Source organism: Macrobrachium rosenbergii, chromosome 5 (assembly GCF_040412425.1).
Source record: "Macrobrachium rosenbergii isolate ZJJX-2024 chromosome 5, ASM4041242v1, whole genome shotgun sequence".
Lineage (NCBI taxonomy): Eukaryota > Metazoa > Arthropoda > Malacostraca > Decapoda > Palaemonidae > Macrobrachium > Macrobrachium rosenbergii.
Window position 1 is genome coordinate 45,924,715 of NC_089745.1, and position 24,067 is coordinate 45,948,781.

Consider the following 24,067-nt stretch of genomic DNA (forward strand, 5'->3'; position numbering starts at 1 on the left):
CGAAAACTTTGAAGTCGCCTTCAGTCCCATCTACAAACTGGTTGGTAGTGATCGTAACAAAATGCTACTGTACTGTGTTCAGACGACTCGACATCTCAGGCCTGAGTGTCAACGACTCTTCATTAGTACTCGCTCAGCTAAGAAAGAAGTGTTCAAGAACACAATTTCTTTCTAGCCTCGTGTCAATGAGCGGACCCTATGCCCAACATACTATGGCCAGGAGTTTGTTTGAGTACCTCACGAGGATAGGGACATTAGTCCGTCCTTCGCATTATGAAAGAACCTGTCGGTTCTACAGGTATTAGGACAAAAAAGTGATCTAGGCTGTCCACTCCCATGTCTTTCTACCTTCAGGACGTTGCCCACAGGCCCTGAGACACTTTTCCCTGGGTCTCGTGGTGGCTGCTCAACAAGTTGTGTGGCTTGCCCAGCTCCCATACTGGACAGTTTGCATTCCACCTAAGGTGTTCAGAGGCAAAGAGTGAATGTGAGTGGGGGACTGGCCCCCTCCCTTCTCTCTTTTATCTTTCCTCTCTCACAGGGGAAGACGAGTAGCCATCTGTCACATACTGGTTGGGCGGGCCATGCAGGAAGCCTACATAACTGAGTACTGTACCCATTCTATAATCTTAGATAGATTAATACCTGTAGATGCAAGTCCTCCCCTCCCTCTAGTAAGGGAAGAGAGGGGCTGATGATAACACAACCCATTGGTTATCCCTAGTTTTATTATCTCTGACGCTCTGGGTTCATCTCAGCCTTTTTCGAAGCAATGTTGCTACACACACACTAGTTTGAAAGGTCCAAAAGTCGGACAGCTGAATACACAGTTGTTCACACTTTGGTTCAACATGTCATAGGCATAGTCTCCTTCCTTTGCTCTTATATGACCAAGAAGGAGCCCCAGGTGAGGCGAACTACCAGTCAGTTGAGAAGCTTACTCAGAATCCTCCCACCAAGGAAGTAAGTCAACTATTGTAAAGACCAATGGTTTGTATATTGTGTAGGAACAGATGACAAATTTTAAAAGTAATTTGTGTTTTTCCTAACTATATAAACCTGAGGTCTGTACAGTTAAATGCCCACCTCAAGCCACCCCTCATTCTGCTCCCTGGGCCAAAAGGCAAAATGAATGCATACCAACTGGGTGGGCGGGACTTCTACCCAGTCGGTAGTTAACTACATACTTAACCACCTTGTTTAAAGTTAAACGGCCGGTCTCCAGCTGCAATGAAGTATATTCCTATTGTAAAGACCTCAGGTTTGTATAGTTAGGAAAAATACAAAAGTCATATTTCTGAAAGTACATGATTTCATTACTAAGATGAGCAAAACATACAGCTCACCAAACAACACTCCTATTCCCTCCCAAAAACTAAAATAGTACCTAATAAGTTTTTGAAATATTTATAAGACTAAAACATTAGATTTCCAATGATAAATGTTACAAGGTTTTTAAAGATACATGTTACATATTTAAATTGCATAAATAAATTTCAGTATACAAACCACTTGATGTGTAGACTAGACTAAAGCACTGTACAGTTTTACAAAAATAATGAATATCAGTCAATACATATATTAGAGCCTGAATTATGTATAACCTAACAGTACAGGTCTAGACATATATATAAAAGGTGTATAAATACATTTTACAAATACAACTACTAAGGCCTAATCAAAATACCTCATCCACTTCATGAACTGATTTTCAAAATACTGAGGCCTACTAAAATCATTTTAACATCTTTTTAATGCATGAACTGGTGATAAATTGTCGTAATTGTAGAGGGAGTATTGCAAATACAATGTTTACATTATTACAGAGCCCTAATAACAGTAAAAGTACTACATATCACAGACAAACTGGTTTACTTCAAATTCCGATGAATTAATTGAAAAATTTAAGATAAATCAGAAAATTCTGTGCAATATTTTAACACATAAAATGGTACCATTGCAAAATTTATTCTTAAACATGAAAATTAAAGCCAGAAAGTATACTTAACTTAAGTGTCACATCATCTTGCTGTATGAATTTTTCCTTGTTTTAAACAATGTCAAATATAAAAAGCAAGGACAGAAAATTTACTTTCCTCAAGTGTCATATTATCTTGATGTACATATTTTTTCTTGCTATAAGTAATGTCTTCTACAAAGTAAAAACTTACTTGGCACACTTAATTGATCACCATCTGAGGGAAAGCCTGAAAATAAATATTTGTTTAGACAAAATTATGCTCCATGTGCATGTCTCATTAACTTGGCACACTTAGTTAACTATCATATTAGGGAAAGCCACACATGAATATTTAATTGTTAAGAAAATGCCTGTTTTAAGTGCATATCTTCTTGTATTTCTCATTCATACTAGTACTACGTCTAATACCAAGTTTTTCTCTTCAGGTACTGTATGGTGCTTTTTCGTGGTCAAAACAACACCTTCCCAAGTTACTCAAAATCCTGCTCTGTTCTATTCACAAACTAGTTTCATCTATTACTGTACTAGTTTCTTTTCAGGTATGTTACTAAAACATCCTAAGGATTTATACTCAAGTTACTGAGAATAAGCTAACAGAGCTGAAAATATATTCCTTAGTGTCATGCCTGAACACAATACAGGTAGACTAATGGAGGTACACCCTTGTCTTCCTGTCAATCTAACCTTATCTCCAAAATATATGAGTGAAAACTTCAGCTGTCGCTGCTCTTAATCTATAATTGTACAGGTAAATTAGCGGAGGTGTTGCACTCTCATCTTGTCAATTTCCATCTTCATGTAATCTTATATCTGAGTATACATCACACTGACAACTACAAGCAGCAAAAGTTGTTACCTGCAGTGCTGATAAATTTGTCTTGTCAATGATGCTTATTTATAGTCTTCGCGTAGAGCTCTGTTTGTGACAAGTACAAAACTGTGCTAACATTTTGGAGGGTTCACTTGTGAAACCCTTGTCATTTCCCATCATGTACTACCTACCGACCAACATCAGGCTGGAGAAAGCCACTGCCAATATTTGCCAGCTTTGAAAACACTAGGCCAAACTGTGAACTCAAGACATTAACTATTGAAAAAGATTAATAAGAATGTTTCATGACAATTTAATGGTCTGGCTTTGAAATCATTAGACAACAAATGACTGAGAACAAATCATTAAGGATTGCAATGGACTATGATCAAAATCCTTGGCAGAGAGGTTCACAGAAACGATCTAATTTTTCAATATTTCTCCTCATACATATCAGTCCAAGGATATCGAGTATGAAAAGTTACCTACTGAACCACCTATGGATCAGAGGACTTTAATCAACAGCAAGGTAGAGCTGCTTCTTGTAACTTTTTTGGCTACACTAGCCAAGAAATTATGTTGTCCTGCAAAAGATTTTGTTCTACAAAAGGGTAGAGTGTAACAACTGCCAAAAGATGTTTTCTGGAATGTGTAGATTTACCAAACTGCTTGATTTAGACTGTAGATTTACCAGAAATACTCTGATTTTCCCCACTACTAACTGCAGTCCATCCCTTACAAGTACTTCGTCAGCTGCTTCCTGTTGTTTGATTCAAATGCTGTTTGGAGCAGAAAATTTCAAGACAAACTACTGTAGTGAATATTGCTGTGGACACCTGTTGTAATGAGCAAATGCATCAGCAGCATCTGCAAAGAAATCAAGCCCCTAGTTCCAAGCATCAGCCATAGCTTTGAAAAAATTCTGTGACCAGCAATGGCTTCTTATCTAATTCTTTTTGAATAATGTGTTGTCTCCCTTGAGCTTAATTATGACAGGACCTACAAAAGTGTCAAGTTGTCACTGATGACTATTTTGTGTAGTGATGGTATTATGAAAACATTTCTTGCATCATCATTCTTCCACAGAAATACATCTCATGGTCTGTGGTTTTCCAACTGCTAGGCCAAATGTCTTCTTGATGTCACTTATTTAATCTGACCCTGGGCTGTCAATCTATAGCTGCCAAGTCCACAAGATACTATGGTTTTCAAGAGATACAGTATGCAAAATGATCTCTGATCTGACTTTTGACTATCAATCTATAATTGTCACAAGATACTGTGGTTTTTAGGAGATACAGTTTGCAAAATGATAAGTCCACTGAATCCGTAGTCACCCATGTACTTGCTCAGGTGCTGGTTATTTCTCCCGAAAATCCTAAACAAGAAAAGTCATCATCAACTATTAACATGCAACTGACTAATTCATGCACACTTGTCTGCTGTCTCCAAGTGAAGATATGGTGAATCATACCAAATTAAAAAGAAATTTGTATTTTTCTTAACAAATGAACCTATGCCTTCATATATGGAGTAATTCGCGCTTACCTAGTTTTGGCTGTTATTGAATCATCTCTGAAAAACAAAATCGGAGGACCTGACTGACTGAGTGGTTTCTCCTACACCCCACCGACGATCCTATTCTTCTCATGTCATAAGCCCTGACTCTGGTTGGGCTTGGACCTTTGCTAAGGTCCAAGAGGTATGCCCTCACAACCGCCACTCTCAGCCAGAAGGAGATAGTGTTCCTTGAAATCTCTCACCTCTCCCGACCCATGCTTAAGAGAAGTCTCTGACGGGTTGGTCTGTTGGGGGCTGTATATTTAAGGTAGGCTCTCAGGGTTTTGATTGGGCCTAGCAACATTTTGTCCTTTTCGTCCACTACAAAGTCATTTACAGTCAGTCCTCGCTTATTGGTGGCGTCAGTTAATGGCGATCCAGTTTTACCGCACTTGGCTAACGACGTCATTAACCCAATTTTTGGTGACGGTAAGCGATTTATCGGCATCAGTAAACAGTTTATCGGTGCTGTTAAGCGGTTATCAGTGCTGATAAGCAGTTTATTGGCGCTTACGACATCGTGAATGCCATTTACACTATTACCATAATTATCGGCAATTTTCAGTTAGCAGCATTTGGCCGGGAACGGAACCTCTACCGTTAACCAGGGACTGCCTGTAATGAGGGATTGGAAAAACCATTGAACTTTGGGTCGTGGTTGGAGGGGTTATGGGTCTTCACCAAGAACTCTGGGAGGAAGGTGAAACCTGTCATATCCAACCATGGGTGTGGGTAATGTCATACGAGGGGGCATGAAGTTCCCCCACCCTCTTCGTTGATGCCAATGCCAACAGGAAAAACCAATTTCAGGGTCAAGTCCCAGTCTGACACTCTCCTGAGCGGTCCATCTGGCAGTTTCCACAAGGAAGCCAGGACCTTGGTGAAGCTCCATTCAGGGGAGTTTCAATTCCCGAGGGGAGTAACTCTTTTCGAAGTTCCTGATGCAGAAAGAGAAGGAATTCCACGTGATGCAGGAAGAGAAGGAATTCCACCACATTCCTCAAAGATGTTTTGATGGGATGGAGATCCCTCCCACTGCACCAATGAAGGAATACTGTACCTTTCATTTCCCCTGGTAAAGACCAAAGTAAGAGAGCCTAAGGGGTTGGCGATGACCACAGCAACTTCTGAAAAAACTTTCTTGCTAATGAGTTACTGGATAGCCTCCACTCATGAAGACGGAGGAAGGCCATTGCCTGACGAAACCGGATATTGTGTTCTTGCTTCAGCAGGAGGGGAGTGGCGGAAGTTGCCTGGGTATGTCCACTAGCAGGTGGAGGAGGTCTGCGTACCATTCCGCTTGGGGCCACTTTGGACTACGAGTGTCATTCTCAGACCTTGGGCTCGTCTCTCTGAACCTGCCGGTATGAGACTCCAAAGGGAGGACCCTCGCTGCTGCCATGTCTATCACCACATTCAGATACTCTTCTCTAAATCTTCGCTTATTTTCTCTATTGCATTCTCCACGCTTGCGTACAAATTAGCAATTGTTTTATATTGTGGGTTAAGAAATCTAGTTAGGTTATATAAACCGTCAGTCTGATTTACTGGTTCCCAGAGTGATAAACAAATTTCTTTAAATTCTACATAGTTATTAAGTTTGCTAAAACTTGTGGAATTCAAAAGTTTTATGTGCGTCTCCATGTTCTGAGCTGACGAGCAACAAGGCTTCATTTATTTTAGCTCTTTCATCTGTTATTCCCCTGAAATCATACGACTGTCTGCATCTGCTAGCCAATGATTTACAGTATAAGCTTCGAGTCTGCTTTTGTCAGGATTGGAATCATCCACCTGTCCACAGAAGCGTGTGGCGGTTGTTATGACGGCCGCCTGATTCATGTTATAAAATTGTAATGTGCGACTATTATTAGTATTATTAGTATTGTTACTATTATTATTATTGTTAGTAGTATTAGAATGATTAACACTATTTTGGTTCGGGTTATTTGTGTTATTATTGTTAGTATTTCCTTGCACTACAGCGGAGTGGGAATTTAGTCTTGAAATTCGACTTCGTCTAATTGTCGACGGTCTTAAATCGTAATGTGAATGTCTAACAGTGTTCAGTAATTCATCAAATACTCGTTGCATGTCCACACACAAAAAAAAATTATTCAATCAGAGCACATCAATCACAAAAATTTTTGTTATATTGTACCAAAATTAAAAACAATTTGTCAAATTGTCACACAAAAAAAAATTAAATTCTCTATTGAGTTCAAGTGCACAATTAAAACATTTTCAATACATAAAATAAATTCTTATATGAAATTAGGCATCATATCATCAAAATTCATCACAATAAGTACACAAAATTATATACAGTATATAACTTCTCAAATAATCATCACCAACCGAGTGAAAAAAAAAATAACTAATTCCCTATCTAAATTATTTACTAAATAATTAATTATCATAGAGAGAGTAATGCTGGTATTTATGCAAAATGAATTTTATTCACTAGAGAGAGTTTTCTTAATTTTCAACCTTATAGCAAGATGCGAAACAAAAATATATCTTCACTTATTTATTAAGAGAGAGAGTGGACAGTAAATTCCTTACTGTGTTGTGTTGTTGATATCGTGATATCGCTAAATGTTGTTCATTCGGCGGTGAGTGTTTCGCTGTCAGATCACTATGTCTGCGTTGTTTTTCCGCTGTGGTTTTTCGCTTTCGGAATCTTGTTGAAAGTTTGTACGTTGTTTTTCTTCAATCACTCGATGCAATGTCGCAAACAGTGGGCTTATTATCACTGTCGGTGTCTTCCTCAATTTGTTGACGGTAACAGTTCAAAATGTTTTTGGCTTCGGGACGCACTAAACTGTTTTTTATTCACACTCGATGTTCTTGTTGTAAGCTGCTATTCGCTGGAGTATTTTTATTTCTTCTGATATATTTTGTTCGTCGTCGTAAAAAAATCTAAGTTCGTTTTGTAGAATTTCGTTTCACTGTAACTTAAATAATTGCACTGATAATTTCATTAATGTTCGTTTGTTTCGTCTCGCCTTCTGGATCCACTTTAGCTGCCACCATTTGTAATGTTTTATTGTTCCTTTTTTTATGTTCTTTGTTATATGTTTGCATAGATTTTAGTCTTTCTCTTCTTACCTTGGTTTCTTTCGAGGTGTCCTTCAGACGCTTCATGGATGATGTGCTATCTTTGTATATTTATTCCTTTTAAGTATTGATATCTCTCAGAAAGGCGTATAGAGACGAGATCGGTAATTTCTTCACTTTAATTAGTACTTAGTATTATAAAGATCAGTACAAAATTAACAAGTTACAATGATAGAAACGAATCACTCTTGAATCAGTCTATATGGGGAACACGGAAGCAATTGGGAGAAGTACTCTCCCTTGAAGGACACAGTTCTGACTCTGGTCTCCTCGTCGGTCTCTAACTCGTCGAACCCTCAGAAAACTTGCTATCTGCAATCTCCACCTCCTTCTAGCCTTATTGGAAGGATTAATCAGCAAGGCCTCCCCTTCAAGTAGCTGATTGGAAGGACTGTAGTGGGTGTGATTCAAATCTCTCCTTAGAGGACCTGATAGGAGGTGATCTTAGGAGGGTGTGTGAAAGACCCCTCCCACACATAATTGATTGGAGGTTGAAGAAGTACATCACTTGTGCCAACCCCCAAATTCCTGGAACTTCCACGAAAACACCTTCCGGAGAAGGCGGGGCTATAGAATCAGCTGTTGTAAGCATTTAGACTGTGCTGATTCATGTTTTGGTTAGCTTCAAATGCGAGGCCATTATTTCCCACTTTTACGACTGTTTTTATGGCTTAAACACGATATACTGCAATGGTTCATGTAAACATCTCGCGTATTGATAATATGACACAACAGCATTTGGCCGTTATCACTGTGTTCTTTGCCTCTCTCTTTACTCTTATTTCTCTCTCCTTCTCTCTCCTAACTTTTTCTCTTTCCATCTCTCTCTCTCTTTTCTATTTAATTTCCCTATCTATTCTACACCACAACACTTGCATGTGAGATCTGACTTCTCAAAGCTGACCATTATACAGTACCCAAGTCGTGACAAAAACTCGAGAAGTTGATCTCTGTCCTAACAACTGCGGCAATGAGCTCATCAGGATCAGCCAATCACACTGGTACTTCTGTAGACGTACCCACGCAACCGAGCTCAAGTAGAGATAAAAAATGAACACTCGAGTGAACCCTTGGAGGAGCAGTTGAGAGTCCGACACAAGTGCCTTGAACTAGAACACCGTCCCCACCTCAAGGGTAAAGAGGAGATACTTGCAGGAGGACCAATAGGTAGGTATTTAACATGTACATCCATCAAATCCCTGAAAAGCAAGAAAATGCACTCTCTGATGGAATCAAGAACAGAATGGACCATTCCATCTAGGATTGGTTCAGTGGGAAGAGGGGTAAAGACTCCCACAGTGCCTTCCTGGAGTATCACGTTCACCTCTTCCCACAGGGAGAGGTCCTTCCATAAGCCGGACACAAATATTTGGAACCAAACCAGAAAGAGGGTGAGGGATGACCAAGACTCTAAAGGTAGCAGAACCATATCTGACAGGCATCCACTCCCCATGCTTTTGCTCCAAGTCACTGCCAAACTTGCCCAATGGCTTGACAGGCACCCACCCTTATCAGTAGCAATTGGGAAGAACTGCCACACCCCCGACGTCCTCCATCTTCTACCGGGGTAGAAGTCTGGTTACCTCTATGAGGAGTCAAGGAAGTCTGGGACTCTCTGACCAAAGGGGAAGGGCCAGCCTGACCAGAGGGTTGAGGTGCAGTGCCACGCAGACCTAAAGGTCTTAGCCACTGCCTGGTGAACAAGCTGAAGCCTGTCCATTGCCGCCTCCCCCTCCCTCTAGCAAAGAGAATTACTGTATAATTATTTAGAAGATGAAACCTTTTCATATGAAACAAGCCCACGGGGCCACTGACTTGAAATTCAAGCTTCCAAAGAATATGGTGTTCATTTGAAAGAGGTAACAGAAGGTAATAGGAAATACAGGAAGAAGAGATCAGTTATTATTAGTCTAAATTAATAAATAAATAAATGTGTAAATTATTAAAATACAGGATACTGTACTTGTTTTAGGGTAGTAATGCTTTGCATCTTAACTTGAGCTTTTGAGGTTCAAATTGCACATCCTCAGGGAAACTATTCCTCAGTCCAACAGTACGAGGAATAAAGGACTTCTGGAACTGATAAGTTTGACAGCAAGGCACATTTTCTGCATATTGGTGCTGCTGTTCAGCATATCTGGTTGCTCTTGGTAGGAAAAGAGGATCAGAGATCAATTGTGAATGTGAAAGATCTGACAAAATGCAACTTATGAAAAATTAACAAACAAGAGACCAGTCGTCGATGGTCCAAGTCATGACTGCTAATGTTAGGAATCTGAAACCTGTCACCATGAACCACTCTGTCTACAAGATAAATCTCTGGCAGAGGCAGACATCCACACCAGAGAACAGTATTCAAGTAAAGGAAGGACAAATGACCTAAACAGGTTGCCCTGATTTTATAAGTGTTATAAATATATGAGGCCTTACATACATTACCTAACTTCTGTGCAGCATTTGCAGATGCTTTACCTAAATTCTGCACAGCATTTGCTGATGCTTTCATTATATGTTTCTCAAAAGTAAGATGTGAGTCAAAAGTTACACCAAGTAGAGTTAAAGCCTCAGACTCATTCAGCAGAGTCCCATCTACTGGAAGGGGAGGATGGGGGTGGGAAATCAGTATTACATCTGCTAAACTAGTGTTTTCCATTTACTGGAGTTCAGCCTCATACCTCACTGACTATGCCATTCGCTAATCCACTCCATGTCACTCCATGTCACGATGAGACTTAAGGGCAGCTTCATTTCTCATAATTGGAGACTACTACATCTACAGGTGTTGCATCTTCAGCATACTGAACAAACTTGTTTTCCATATCACTTGTGTTGTATATACTGAAAATAACAGCAGACCAAGAACACTACCCTGTGGAATTCCAGGCACAATAGGTCATGGTTTGCTCAAGATCCCATCAAGAGCAACTCACTGCTGCCTACATGTAAGGAAATCTCTAAGTAATCCTAAAACATATCGACCCACTCCAGGAGTCTGAAGTTTATAAATAAGCGCTTTATGATTTAATAAGTGGAAAGCAGTACTATAATCTATTTGAATTACTCTATGATATACATATGTCTTTTATGTCGATTTGCACATTGCAATGTACCAACTGGCAACTAGGACATACCATCTGACAACTATTACAGTAGAGGACAGGATGCATACTACTTTTGGAAGAACCTGGCTCAATTATTTACCATATGGAAACTGTTAAACTAAAGGATATACCATCTTGCAACTGTAAAAATAAAGAAGAGAATTCCAAGTGGAGTAAGCAATGGGATTATTAATCTTCAAAGTGAGAAGGAAAGGATGTCCTGCAAAAACATATCTAATGACATATGCATGAGCAGTTACAGTCTCATTATTTGTGGTCTGAGAAATCAAGCTGAACAGAAAAGATCCTCATAAAATTCATGGATGCCAAAAGGAGGTACAGCCTAACATTTTGAGAACATCATTTGCTTGACGCCATCAACCTGATCTGCTATTGTCTCCACTGACATTCCATCCCAGACTACAGTACTTATAAAAACTTCACTCCTTAACAATCATCCGGTGATTTCTGATGGAGAAGCAACTTAATATATTATAATCTCGAAAAATGAGATCTTTTGAAGCAGCACAGGCTATTTTATACATACACCTCTCCAAGAGATTGAAAAGGACAACTCTGAGCTTTCTACTATAACTTCTTTAATTCACAGTTACAGTCCTGTAGTCTTTCACTCAAAAAAACAGGCATGTGCTCTTGGCATGGATACCCAATCATGCGTCACTTTCCTTGGAGACATTTTCAATCCACTGCAAACCTAAAATCTGACTGATGTTCAGCAATAAAAGCAGTATCACAAAAAAGGGTGTGGCACTTAGGGCCAGAACTGTATTGCTTTAGTTATTATTTGTATATTCTTCATGAAAACAGAACCTTAATGCTGATGCCTTGTAATGCATCTATGAAGAAACTGTGCAATATATGCAAAGAAATTGTGAAATCCTGGAATCATAAGAATGTGACTACAGTAATCATTCACAAATAAAATTTATTCAGTTACCAAACCAAGAAGGCTGTGATTCAATTATCCTATTCAAGGCAACCATTTCCTTTGAAAGGGTTAACATAAACTTGGAGAGCTCCCATGTAAAGTCTTAAGATAAGCTGCATTTTAAAACAGCAGGAACTTATATGACCTAAACTAATCTTCGCACTTAACATACAATCTAAGAGATGCATCTCAAAATATATCACATCCTAAATGGTAGTACAGTAGAGCAAAAAAATAATCATAATAATGAGGCAGATCTCAAAATATATCACATCCTAAATGATAGTATAGCAAAAAAATAATCATAATAACGAGGTAGATCTCAAAATATATCACATCCTAAATGATAGTATAGCAAAAAAATAATCATAATAATGAGGCTGGTGAGTACTGAACCCCATAAGTTGAAGTGTTATTTGTACCTGAAGCAATACTTTAAATGTGATGGTTCTTGAGATATTGTGGAACAGAAGAAGCAGATGTAGTTCGTGAATTTGGTCTAGGACCAAGGCCTTCCCCAAGATCAACGTGCATATCCTCTTCATGGTGTTGCTTCGCTATAGATTGCCGACCATGCCTTTCTTCTCTAATTTTACGCATTTCATTTTCAAATAATGTCTCCTTTTCAACCTGTAGGAAAAGATTAGGAGAGAATATCTATTACAAGAATATATGAAACAGTATGAACTATGCATGACTCTTTCACAATGCTACTGCATTCTTTGCTACTTATTCTTCTCCTTCAACTAAACCTGAAAAAGCATCTTAATTTCGGTTTCACAGTTAAATAACAATGTAGCACACCAAAACAAAATACTAAAACTCATCTCTATTAACTTATGATTGCTTAAAGGACTAACAATTCTGATTTTCAGTAACAAATGAAGAGAACTACAAAACCTGTTTTTTATCATCAAATTTCATAACTTAGGCTGCTGGAATGCCTATTGTTTTTATGGTTATGCATGTTGACACATTCTTGTCATGCAACTGGTTTACCAAAAATTTCTTTTAATTTTCCTAACCTAAAATTAAAACATTTTCAAACCAAAAAGAATATAGTACAATAACTTGAACACCTTCATATTTTAGATTTACAATCTAATATCCTTACCTTCCTCTCTCTCTTCATTTGATTCTTAACCTCAATTGGTATATCAGGAATAAGCAATGCAAGAGTACCAGTAAGGAAGAAAACAACGTGCTGGAAAAATACATAAGTTTATGTGATTAATGTATTAATTCTTTACTATTTATAAATGTACATGATGTAAGAGGAAATTGTATTAAAAATTATTACTGGAAAATGTAATGTATAACTATATCTATAACAAAATGTACATGCTAAATGTAACAAACCTCAAATATTATGATGAAAGAAAGGCGAGCTGTAGCTATATGCCAAAACTGTAAGTTAAATTCATATGCTTTAATTTCAGTGGGGTCATTTCTGTAGGCTTTGTAGTGGCATTCAGCTGGCCACTTATCTCTTGTTGGTTCCGCAGGCCCCATGTCTGTTTCATAATCTTTCGTGTAAAATACTGAAAGGGTTAAGAAATTTTTTTTATTTAATAAAATCTTCAAAGTTTTTATCACAGTGAGTGGTTACTCAATTAACCACTCAAATTAGAAACTAGCATTGCTTTCAAAACAGTCCAGACTTTTTCAAACTCAAATGAATTGTGGAACCTGAAAAAGAAGCTTTTAATATTCACAGTTTTAAAGCAAACCAGAGTATGTTTAAGGAGGTAACAGGAATGTAATTCATACTAAACAGTTCAACCAGATGAGCAAAATTTTGTCCAACAAATGACACTGTAAGTACTACGTGTAGCAGTTAAAAGCCAGGCTCTATCCATCCACTACTCTGTAAGTCTGCTAAAATCGCTTTTTTTAAGGTAAAATGCATTTTTCCTAACATACAAACCCGAGGTCCTTTACATATGGGGATACTTTTGGCGTAGCTGAACATACGCCACAAAAGACTTGCGCGGCATTAGTTGGTATCACTACCAGCTGGGCATGTGTTGGTAACTGTGGGAAACCCACGGTGCTAACCGCCCAGATTCACGCATTCGCTTTCTGGTCTAGGGCAGATTGTGGGGCGGCTGAGGTGGGTAACCTGAGTAAAGGACCTCGGGTTTGTATGTTAGGAAAAATGCATTTTACCGTAAAAAATGCAATTTGTTCCTACACAAATACAAACCCTCGGTCCTTTACATATGGGGACTCAAGATTCAGGGATCTTGAGTGGAGGTCTCTGAATGACACCTGGGGTAAGAGCCAGGGGGACATGGCCACTGGACCGAGAGCACCATTATGAGAACCATCGTGCTACCAGCCAGTCTACTAGACCATCCTTGCTGTGGCGAGGTTACGGTAGTAAGCGACCGCACAGCGAGGCAAAAGCCAGGAAGAACCATTCTCGATCACACTAGAGGTGAGTAGGAAACGTTGGGGACTAAGGACCAACATGAGGAATGGGTTTGGTAATTAGCCCGCAACCCCTTTCCCCGCCTTGCAGGGGAAAGGGGGGACATTACATCTAATGAATACCTGAAAGGTAATCAAAGACAGGACACTCAAGTAATGAAACTCACCTGCATCAGACGTCTGGTTCAGCTTTGTACGGCCTAACTCTCTGCCCGAGGGAAGAAGGGTAGGCTGATAGGGGAGGAAGGGGGAGCCAGTCACTCACCGTTCACGCCCACTCACTTGCGTACAATAGACAAGCCGCAACTCTGTCCCTACGGGAGCTGGGTAGTTACACCACTTGTTGAGCAGCCACCACCGGACCCAAGGAAAAAGTGTCCAAGGACCGATGGGTAACGTCTCTAGGGTAAAAAAAAGGTGAATGTGGCCTAGCATGACCACACCCCTGCCCTTAGTACCTGCTGGACCGACAGGTTCTTCCGGAATGCTAGGGAGGGCACAATCCCCGATTTCGTGAGCACGGGGGTGTAGAGGGCTGGCAACGTCCTCGCCAGCCGCTGCATATGCCTTTTTGATAACCTCACGAAGCCAGAAAGAGATCGTGTTCTTAGACACTTCCTTCTTGGGGGTCCTGGTGCTAACGAAGAGTCGCCAACACTCAGGCTTGAGGTGCAGTGTTCTCTTCAGATAGCGCCGTAGCGCCTGTACAGGACAGAGCCGTAACTCATCAGTCATTATTTACTAAGTCACTGAGGGATGGGATCGTAAAAGACTCAAACCGAGCATCAGGGACCGTTGAGTTTTGAGTTTTCGCTACAAATTCCGGAACAAATTCGAGCATTACTGATCCCTACCCCCTCGAGTGTTTGACTGCAAAGGAATGTCCCTTCAATTCGCTAATCCTCTTCGCCGAAGCCAGGGCTAAAAGGAAGACAGTCTTGAGGGTCAGATCCCTGTCTGTGGCTTCTCATAGCGGCTCGTAAGGGGCGAGAGTAAGGCTCCGCAATACAAGAGACACGTCCCAATCTAGGGGCCTGAGCTCCCTGGGTGGGGGCAAGACCGTTTGAAGCTCTTCATCAGCAAGAACATTTCCAGGGATGATGAAATATCGATGCCTTTCAGTTTCAGGACCAAGGCTACAACTGACCTGTATCCTTTCACCGCTGAAACCGATAAGGGCTTTTCCCGACGAAGAAAGACGAGGAAATCCACTACCTGCTGAAGAGTGGCTCCGACCGGAGAATAACCCCATCTACGACACCAACCACAGAAGATGGCCCACTTACCCTGGTAAACCTCTGCGGAGGACTTCCTGAGGTATCCCACCATTTCTGTCGATGCTCAGCGAGAAAAACCTCTCGCTTGCAAGAGATGGTGGATAACCTCCAGGCAAGAAGAGACAGGGAAGCCACGACGTGGTGGTACTGTTCTACGTGAGGCTGACGAAGCAGATTGTGCCAGAGGGAGTGTTCCCTTGGAACGACGGAGAGCAGAGGACAGCAGGTCTGGATACCAAATGGCTTCCGGACGCTTCGGGGCTACTAGGATCATCCAAAGGTTTGCGGATCCCAGCACCCGACTGAGAACTGGACGAAGGAGACAGAACGGAGGAAAGGCATACACTTCGAGGTTGCCCCACTAGTGTTGGAATGTGTCCTCCGCGGCTGCCCATGGGTCCGGTACGACAGAGAAGAAGGTCGGAAGCTTTCTGTTGTACCGGGTGGCGAACAGGTCAACTACCGCACGCCCCCACAGATTGAAAAGTGTGTCCGCTACAGTCTGATGGAGAGACCACTCGGACCCTACTATCTGATCCCGACGGCTGAGCATGTCTGCCAGGACGTTCCTCTTGCTCAGAATGTACCTGGCCGACAGGACCACCAAGTGGGCGACTGCCCATTGATGCACCTGCAACGTCAACTCATGAGGGGCTTGAGAGACAAGACCCCCCCTGCTTGTTGATGTATGCCACTACAGTCGTGTTGTCGCTCATCAACACTACCGAGTGTCCCACCAAACGATCCTGGAAGCACTGGAGACCCAAGAACGCTGCTTTCATCTCCAGGACGCTGATATGAAGGTGCCATTCGTGACAGTCCCACACGCCCGCCGTCAGCAACTCCTCCAGGTGAGCGCCCCAGCCCCCCTCCGATGCGTCTGAGAAAAGAAGTAAGTCCGGGGGCGAGAGGACAGGTGTCCCTATGCACAGGTTCCTGTCGTCCAACCATGAGGCGAGATCGTCCCTCACCTCCTGCGAGATGGGGAAGAGAACCGACTGGGGCTCCCGGGACTGATCCCAGAAATCCCTCAGCCTCCACTGGAAAGATCGAATGTGGAGTCTCCCGTGCGGAACGAGTTTCTCCAACGACGACAGGTGGCCGATTACGACCTGCCACTGTTGAGCAGGTTGGTTCTGTTGTGATAGGAACAGCCTTGCTACCTTCCTGAACGTGTTGATTCGAGCCTGCGAGGGGAAGACTCTGCTTGCTGTCGTGTCGCTAAGCATGCCCAGGTATTGAACTTTCTGCTTGGGAATTAGATCGGACTTCCGAAAGTTGATCACAACTCCCAGTTCGTGACACAATTCGAGGAGACGATGCCTGTCCTGTAGCAATTGCAAGCGGGAGTTTACCAGGACTAACCAATCGTCGAGATACCTCAGAAGACATATCCCGCGTGAATGGGCCCAAACCGAAATGAGGGCGAATACCCTCGTGAACATCTGTGGAGCAGTCGACAGACCGAAACAGAGAACTTGAACTGGTAAACCACCCCGTCGAGGGCAAAGCAAAGGTACTGACGAGATGACATATGAACAGGTACTTGGAAGTACGCGTCCATTAAGTCGACCGTCAGCGTGAAATCGTTCTCCCTGACTGCAGACAGTACAGTCATACTCCAAACTTACGTGAGGTAAAGTTCCAGAACCCCTCACACAGGGTGAATTTTCGCGTAAGTTTGGCATGGTCTCTAAAAATGCTAATAAATGCTTATTTCTAAAGTTTAAACACTAAATATGACCCTAATAATGCTCCCAAATTATTAATTTAACGTTTAAATGAAATTAAAGTTACTGTAATTTCATTTAAAAGTTAACTTAATACATTACCCTTAAAAAAGAAATAAATGGTTGACATAAAAACTGAGATTTGGAAGAGAATTTCTCTCTCTCCCCTTCCAACCGATCTATTTTTAGAATCATCTCAACCTCTTTTTAACAACTTCTTTATTCTGCGTCTCTTTCTCTTTGTTCCGAAATGCTTTTTCATGAACAAACAGTGTTTTATATTTTGACTAATACAACTCTTAGTTATTATGTCTATGTTTTAGAACGTATTCGCAACACTAGCGCATTTACACTTCGTAGACGATACAGGTAAAATTAGATCAATTTAAACTATCTACTGTACAGGTAAAGATGGTACAGACCATGAACGAGAGAGAGAGAGAGAGAGAGAGAGAGAGAGAGAGAGAGAGAGAGAGAGATAAGGGTTGTCCTTACTTAAGAGAGTGAAATTATTTATCAATTATTACGGAGACTGAGAGAATAACACATGAGAGAGAGAGAGAGAGAGAGAGAGAGAGAGAGAGAGAGAGAGAGAGAGAGAGAGAGAGAGAGAGAGAGAGAGAGAGAGAGAGTTATTCTTACGTTAGATATCAAAAGATGGAAATTTAGTATTAAACTAACTATTAAATGAAATTAAAGTTACTGTATTTTCATTTAAAAGTTAGCTTAATACATTACCCTTAAAAAAAGAAATAAATGGTGTGACTTTCTCCCCCATTCCGCCGATCTATTTTTAGAAGTCTTCTGAACCTCATTTTTAAAAACATCTTTATTCTGTCACTCTCTTTGTTCTGAAATGCTCTATGTCTATGTTTTAGAATGGCGCATTTACAGTTTGTAAACGGCACAGGTAAAATTAGATCAATTCAAAATTATCTACTGTACAGTTAAAGACATGCAGAGAAACAGTGCTGCAATACGTAGGTTGGCTAACTTTGAACGAGAGTGAGAGAGAGAGAGAGAGAGAGGTAACAGTTGTCCTTCATTAAGAGAGTGAATCTTTTTACGAATTATTACGGACACACACAGAGAGAGAGAGAGAGAGAGAGAGAGAGAGAGAGAGAGAGAGAGAGAGAGAGAGAGAGAGAGAGAGAGAGAGAGAGAGAGAGAGAGAGAGAGAGAATTACAGGAAAAATTCGACCACTGATTAGCAACACTCCCCTTCTTGTCATGTTAAATGACATGTCTGACAGTTTTTGCCTTCACCTCCTCCTTACAAAAGATGAGGGAAGAATTTGTTTGTTCAAATAATACAAATTTTGTAATTACAGTTTTATTATATTATTATTATTATTATTATTATTATTATTATTATTATTATTATTATTATTATATGAAAATTAGTACTTATTATTAGGTAAAAAGTTGATTTATCATACAAATAAACATACCTGTATACATGTACCATAAAAATTCATCTCACTAAAAAAGAGAGAGAGAGAGAGAGAGAGAGAGAAATTATTACTTTTAATAATATTTAATGTTATTTAATTTACACATAAAACTTGAAAACTTATAAATTACATAAAAAAATTAAACAAACACTTTTGCTGGGTTTCTCAGTGTTTGCAAATGTTAGAGAGAGAGAGAGAAATTATTACTTTTAATAATATTTAATGTTATTTAATTTACACATAAAAGCTTCAAAACTTATAAATTACATAAAAAAATTAAACAACCACTTTTGCTGGGTTTCTCAGTGTTCGCAAATGTTCGTGTGTCTGAAAAACTCGTGTATGACCATTAGTTAGGTTCCAATGAAAAATTTGTGTCTGTGAATTCGTGCAACTTGAATCACGCAAGTTCGAGGTATTACTGTACCGTACGCACCATCTCCATCGTGAACCGTGTCTGACGAACGAAATGGTTCAGGGGAGAGAGGTCGATCACCGGTCTCCAGCCACCAAGGGCCTTCTCCACAAGGAAGATTCTGCTGTAGAAGCCCAGGGATCGATCCTCGACAACTTCGATGGCGCCCTTGCTCAACATCGTTCCGACCTCCTGAGGAAGCACTTGTTTCTTCAGGGGGTCTTGGAGGTAAGAATGAAAATGGACTGGAGTGTCGGTGAGGGGAGGCGGGGACACGAAAGGTAGGGAATATCCCTCCCAGAGGACATCCACTACCCAGGTCTCTGCTCCGTACCGCTGCCACGCGGCCCAATGGCTGGAAAGGCACCCACCCACTGACGGCAGCGTCTGAGGGGGCTCGCCATTCCTAGTGAGCTCCTCCCCCCTTCTTCTTGCCCTTACCTTTCCTTTTGGGGGGAACAGGTTGATGAAAGGAACCCCGTGGTTCCTTCCGAAGAGACGATGAAGAAGGGGGCTGGACTTTGCCCTGAGTGACCGTCGAAGCACCAGACTTCTTTGGGGCTGGGGTGTTAGCTTAGGTCGAGGACCTGGCCGCAGGACGAGTGTTGCGTGACCCCTTTCGTCGCTGCTTGGTGGACAAGGCGGTTGCGTTCATCGGCCTTCCGTTTGTCTACCGCAGCATCCACCTCCCCCTTGGGGAAGAGGGAGGTGGAGTCTAGAATAGGACCATTTCGCAACGATAATGCGGCTTCCGCACCTAGAGACCTGGCGATCCAGGACAGCACTGCGTCCCTTCTCTTCAGTACTAGGTTGGCCCATAGATTTGCTGTCTGGTGGGTGAGGAAGGAAATAGCCTTAGCCCCCGACTGGCAAAGACTCCTGAAGGTCGGATCCTCACCATGAGTAGACGAGGCTGCGATCCTCAACAGAGTGAAGGCCCAGTTGTCAAGCCAAGACACCGCCTGGAGGGCCGACAGAGCCGTGCCCTCCAAAGCGCTCATCTCCGCTTGTCAGAAAAACACATCCCGCCAACAGCTGAGCCGACGTGGCACCAGATGCCAGGCGAGTCAGCCCTGGTTCCACGACCTTTGTCTGTAGTCCACCTTCAGACCGAACGTAATATTTCTTCTGTCTCGGGAGAGGGGGAGGCAACAGCTTGGTAGCTCAAGACGAGCTAAGTGATGACGACTGCCCAGAGGCTAAGTTGTTCACCTGATTGAGAACGCTGTCTGCCAGAGGAGCCCACAGGAGGCCAGTCTAGACGAATGTTCCTCCAACGGGGTTGGAAGCGGTTCCTCCAGGCCGTTGTGCTGACGGATCAGCGCCACGACCTCTACGAATGCCCTCTGCATCTCCGGAGTGTCCGAGTCTCTCAGCAGGGGGCCCTCCGAGAGGCGGTCATCCAGGAAAGCCCCACCTGCAGGTGAGCCCGGGATCGATCCCTCATCTCTATCCCGCACTACGGAAGCGTACGACCTCCCACTCGCGGGGAGAGGAGGGCTGGACACCCCTGAAGCTGATTGCCCTAGAGCGTCAGCTCCGGTAACTCTACCGACCCCGTTTCCTCCCAGAGAATCCCGAGGAAGCCGAGGGGCTTGGAGAGGCAGAGCGAACACTACCGTCACGCCTGCTGGCATAGCCAGTGGTGGCGGCGGACCCCTCAATGTTCCCTACCTGCAATGGGAGGTCGTGTGAGGGCCTGGGCGGACTGGCTCGTAAGGGTGAGAGACCGTCATGACAATCAGGGGACGGCCTCCTCGCAGTATGTAGGCTGCCGTCCCTACCGTCTGGGCGTGTTCCGGCTTTCTTTGGTGCCGCGACGGACGAAGAAGACCGTGGGGGAAAATCCGTTGGCATCCCAGACACCCCCGGGGGTGGAACATCCTTGGTCACCCTCCCTGCCATACCCCTATCCAACTTGGACAAGGGGTACAGACTGGGTGGGGAAGAAGCACATGGGTTTCTCCCGTTCCGTGCCCGAGCCCGTGACAGAGCTCGAGCTCACACGGTCTACCGGAACCAGTCTGGGAGGATGGAGCTCCCGAACTGTCCAAGGAGGGTACCAAAGTGCCCTTCTCGGCGAGAGAACCAGCAGTCCGTTCCCGAGGGGGGAGAGCGCTGCCATAGCAGAGCGAGTCTTCTTAGAGGGAGGGGAAGCCGCCCTCCCCTTCCTAGCCCAGTTGGACTTAGAAGAGGAGGAGGGAGAAGGTGGAGAGGAGGAAGACCCCGCCCTCCCCTTCCTAGCCCAGTTGGACTTAGAAGAGGGAGGGGGAGTGGAGAAAGAAGACGAAGACGAGGATGATGACGATGATGAGTAGGAGGAAGATGATGATGGAGACAGACGGCGAGCCCGCTTCTTCTTCTTCTTCTTTTTCGTCTTGTCAATCAGGGATAATACTGCATCCCCCAGCATACCAATGACAGACCATACGGGGTTGGCGGATGCAGCGGTACGGTCTGAAGCGGGAGCAACAGACCGAGGCGGGTCACTTGGAGAGTGTCCGCTGTCGGAAACTATTGGTGCCGCAGCAAACACCTGACGATCCGGGGTGGGCACGGGTAATGGTGGAAGCGAGGCGGGAGGAGTGAGAGCATAACCGGTAGGTGGTGGAGTGACTGAGCAGACCGGACCAGCCAGCGCTGACACTGCGAAGTCACTACGCTCCTCGGCCGCACAGCAGAAACGGTGGTGGTCGTGAGAGCAACCACCATGTGGATAGTGGGGGAAGGGGGCATACCCCTCCCCGCCCCACCAAGCTCATGTGATCGAAAAGTGAGGACAAATCAGGATTGCCAACCATCCTGAGTGACTCCCACACCCGACTCAAACCAGGTACAAGTCCCAAACCTGCGGAAGGAGATAAAGGCAAATGAGGTCCCCCCCCTAACCCGGAGATAAGAGATTCTGGGTGAGGTGGGGAACTGGGGGGTGTGCAGGCTAAGTCAGCTGATCTCGTCTCCTCTGGGGCCGCAGATGCGGGCACAGGGGATAAAGAGACAGGTTCCATCAGGGGCAGTAAGGGGAGGCCACTGGGACTCAGATAAGATGGAGAGGGAGTGACCACGATGGGGGTTGAAGGGGACAAAGGAATCCCCTCTGATGCCTTGGACTCCTTCCTTCTATATCTGGGTCCACGCAAGTACCTATCCCACTGCTCGGGGGATCAGAGCCTACACTCATCGCATGGTACATCCACAGAACAATCAGGGGGATCCTTGCTCCCCTTACGACACTTCAGGCAAAAGGAGTGGGGATCCGAGTCTGCAGAACAGCGGAAGGCGCCACATTTTTTGTCCTTACCAGGACAAATCCGGCGCCAAGGCTTGTCTAAATCATGGGTTTGTGAGGGATTAGCCATCTCACAAACACGCACAAATACACAAGGTCACAAGTCACAAACACACCGTGAGGTTGTAGCTTTCGTAGCCAGGAAATGAACAGAGAGCGCAGAAAAACATGTCTGTTCCACACAAGGCTAGAAAGAGAAGTGGTGCGTGAATCTGGGCGGTTAGCACCGTGGGTTTCCCACAGTTGCCAACACATGCCCAGCTGGTAGTGATACCAATTAATGCCTTGTAAGTCTTTTGTGGCCTATGTTCAGCTACGCCAAAAGTATCCCCATACGTAAAGGACCGAGGGTTTGTATTTGTGTAGGAACAAATCTGGGATTTTTAAACCCTTATATCCATAAATTTAACCTATACTATACACTTGTCTACACTACTTTGAAAAAACTGAATTCAACCTATACCCTTGGCTACACTTAGAAAAACTATTTTAAAGAGCAATACAGTAAAAGGCATTTTTGCATCAGACTGCTAATACATGTTACTGTACTTTTTACATTTTTTCATTACATTTGTTATCTTTGATTATCACTTTATTTCCTAAAATCGAGAATGAACAGTTTACTGACAATAACAAAGAATTTTTTCCCATTCATTTTTTTCTTATGCCACTGAACCCTGTTACATAGTAAGAGTTAACTCATAACCAGAGGGATATTTTAGGAGTGCATTTTAATCATCAAAATTAGTAAAGCCATTAATACAGTATATATTTTATAATTCCTGTACTATTTGATTCTTAGTTTACCAAATTAAAATAAAAAATGCTTGGTTGAAATAACTGAGCCAGGAAGGGATTTAGTTAAAAGGTTGATTCAGTATTGAGTTACCTAAAGATAAATAAGTATACTGTACAAGTAGGTTTAAGATCTTCAATCTATGTTCATAGAAAAAAAAATTATGTTTTAATAAACTTTAGCCAAGAAATAATTTCATAGCTATTTAACTAAAACTCAAGTTAATAAATATAAAAAAATTAGTTTTTTCAAATTCTGGAGTCTTGAAATTTTGGAAAAATGTTCACCTTGGCAAGACTTTGTGAGTATACCCCACCTTTTATGTCATCCAGACCAAGAATGCAAAGTTAAAAAAAAGTTACTAACCTGAAAGGCTATTCTTGACATATCCAACTAGATTGTGATTGTCAGAATACCCAAACATGTACACTAGACGAGGAATGAAGTCACTTGTGTATGAAATGACAAAGGCCTAGAAAAAAAATACTTTCTCACTTATGAACAAAATCTTTAAAATGAAACCAACTCACTTGTTTATAAATAAGTTGTTTTCATTATAAAATTTGTTTTCATTATTAATTTTTTTAACATGGCTTTACTATTACAATGGAAAATGTATTCATATTCAATATCTTAAAGCTCTTCATAAAACACATAACTTACGTTGGTTATGACAGAACAGTAAGTGATCCCCTTCAATATTCCATACCAAATGCCAATGTCTTGTGTCCTTTCAGCCCTAGGCCTTCTGCTTTTGGTAAGGTATTTATATGCATCCAATCGAATCTCCACTACATTGTTAATGAAGGCAAAAATAGGTGCTAATGGAAAGGCAGCCACAAAAAGAGTCACAAAACCATACTGAATTACTGTAGGAGAAATTAATATTTCATGAATTAATACAACTTATTTTAGGGAAATATTTTTCATTGTAAACAGAAAAGCATTACCAGCAATCCAAGAGTGCACGTCAAGCTGTTTGCAGCTGGAAGTACTGGTCTTAGGGCAATAATATTGTATTTCCAAAAAGAAATTAATAGGTAGAGTCTTAAAGCAGTATGAAGCACTGGATTTCTAAAAATGAATTATGAGAGCCAAATGTCAGGATAGTATAAATTGGATAAAATGTACACACAAAACTAGGAATACCTAGA

General features: G+C 42.3%; 1 protein-coding gene across 6 annotated transcripts in view; it reads right to left on the minus strand.

The window, feature by feature from the left end:
• Positions 1-1,294: 1,294 nt before the first annotated feature.
• The window catches only part of LOC136838739 (anoctamin-4), a 228,983-nt gene continuing 206,210 nt past the window's right edge, over positions 1,295-24,067 (minus strand). For 5 of the 6 annotated variants that reach the window (XM_067104191.1, XM_067104189.1, XM_067104187.1 and 2 more), the window contains 6 exons: positions 23,577-23,782; positions 23,280-23,385; positions 12,879-13,060; positions 12,634-12,723; positions 11,942-12,149; positions 1,295-2,207 (listed from right to left, as the gene is read on the minus strand). In XM_067104191.1, coding sequence (XP_066960292.1) covers positions 11,955-12,149; positions 12,634-12,723; positions 12,879-13,060; positions 23,280-23,385; positions 23,577-23,782 — 779 coding nt within the window. In that variant the 3' untranslated portion in view covers positions 1,295-2,207; positions 11,942-11,954. Of the gene's footprint in view, positions 2,208-11,498; positions 12,150-12,633; positions 12,724-12,878; positions 13,061-23,279; positions 23,386-23,576; positions 23,783-24,067 lie in introns of those variants that run through there. The other variant, XM_067104185.1, reaches the window with a different exon arrangement.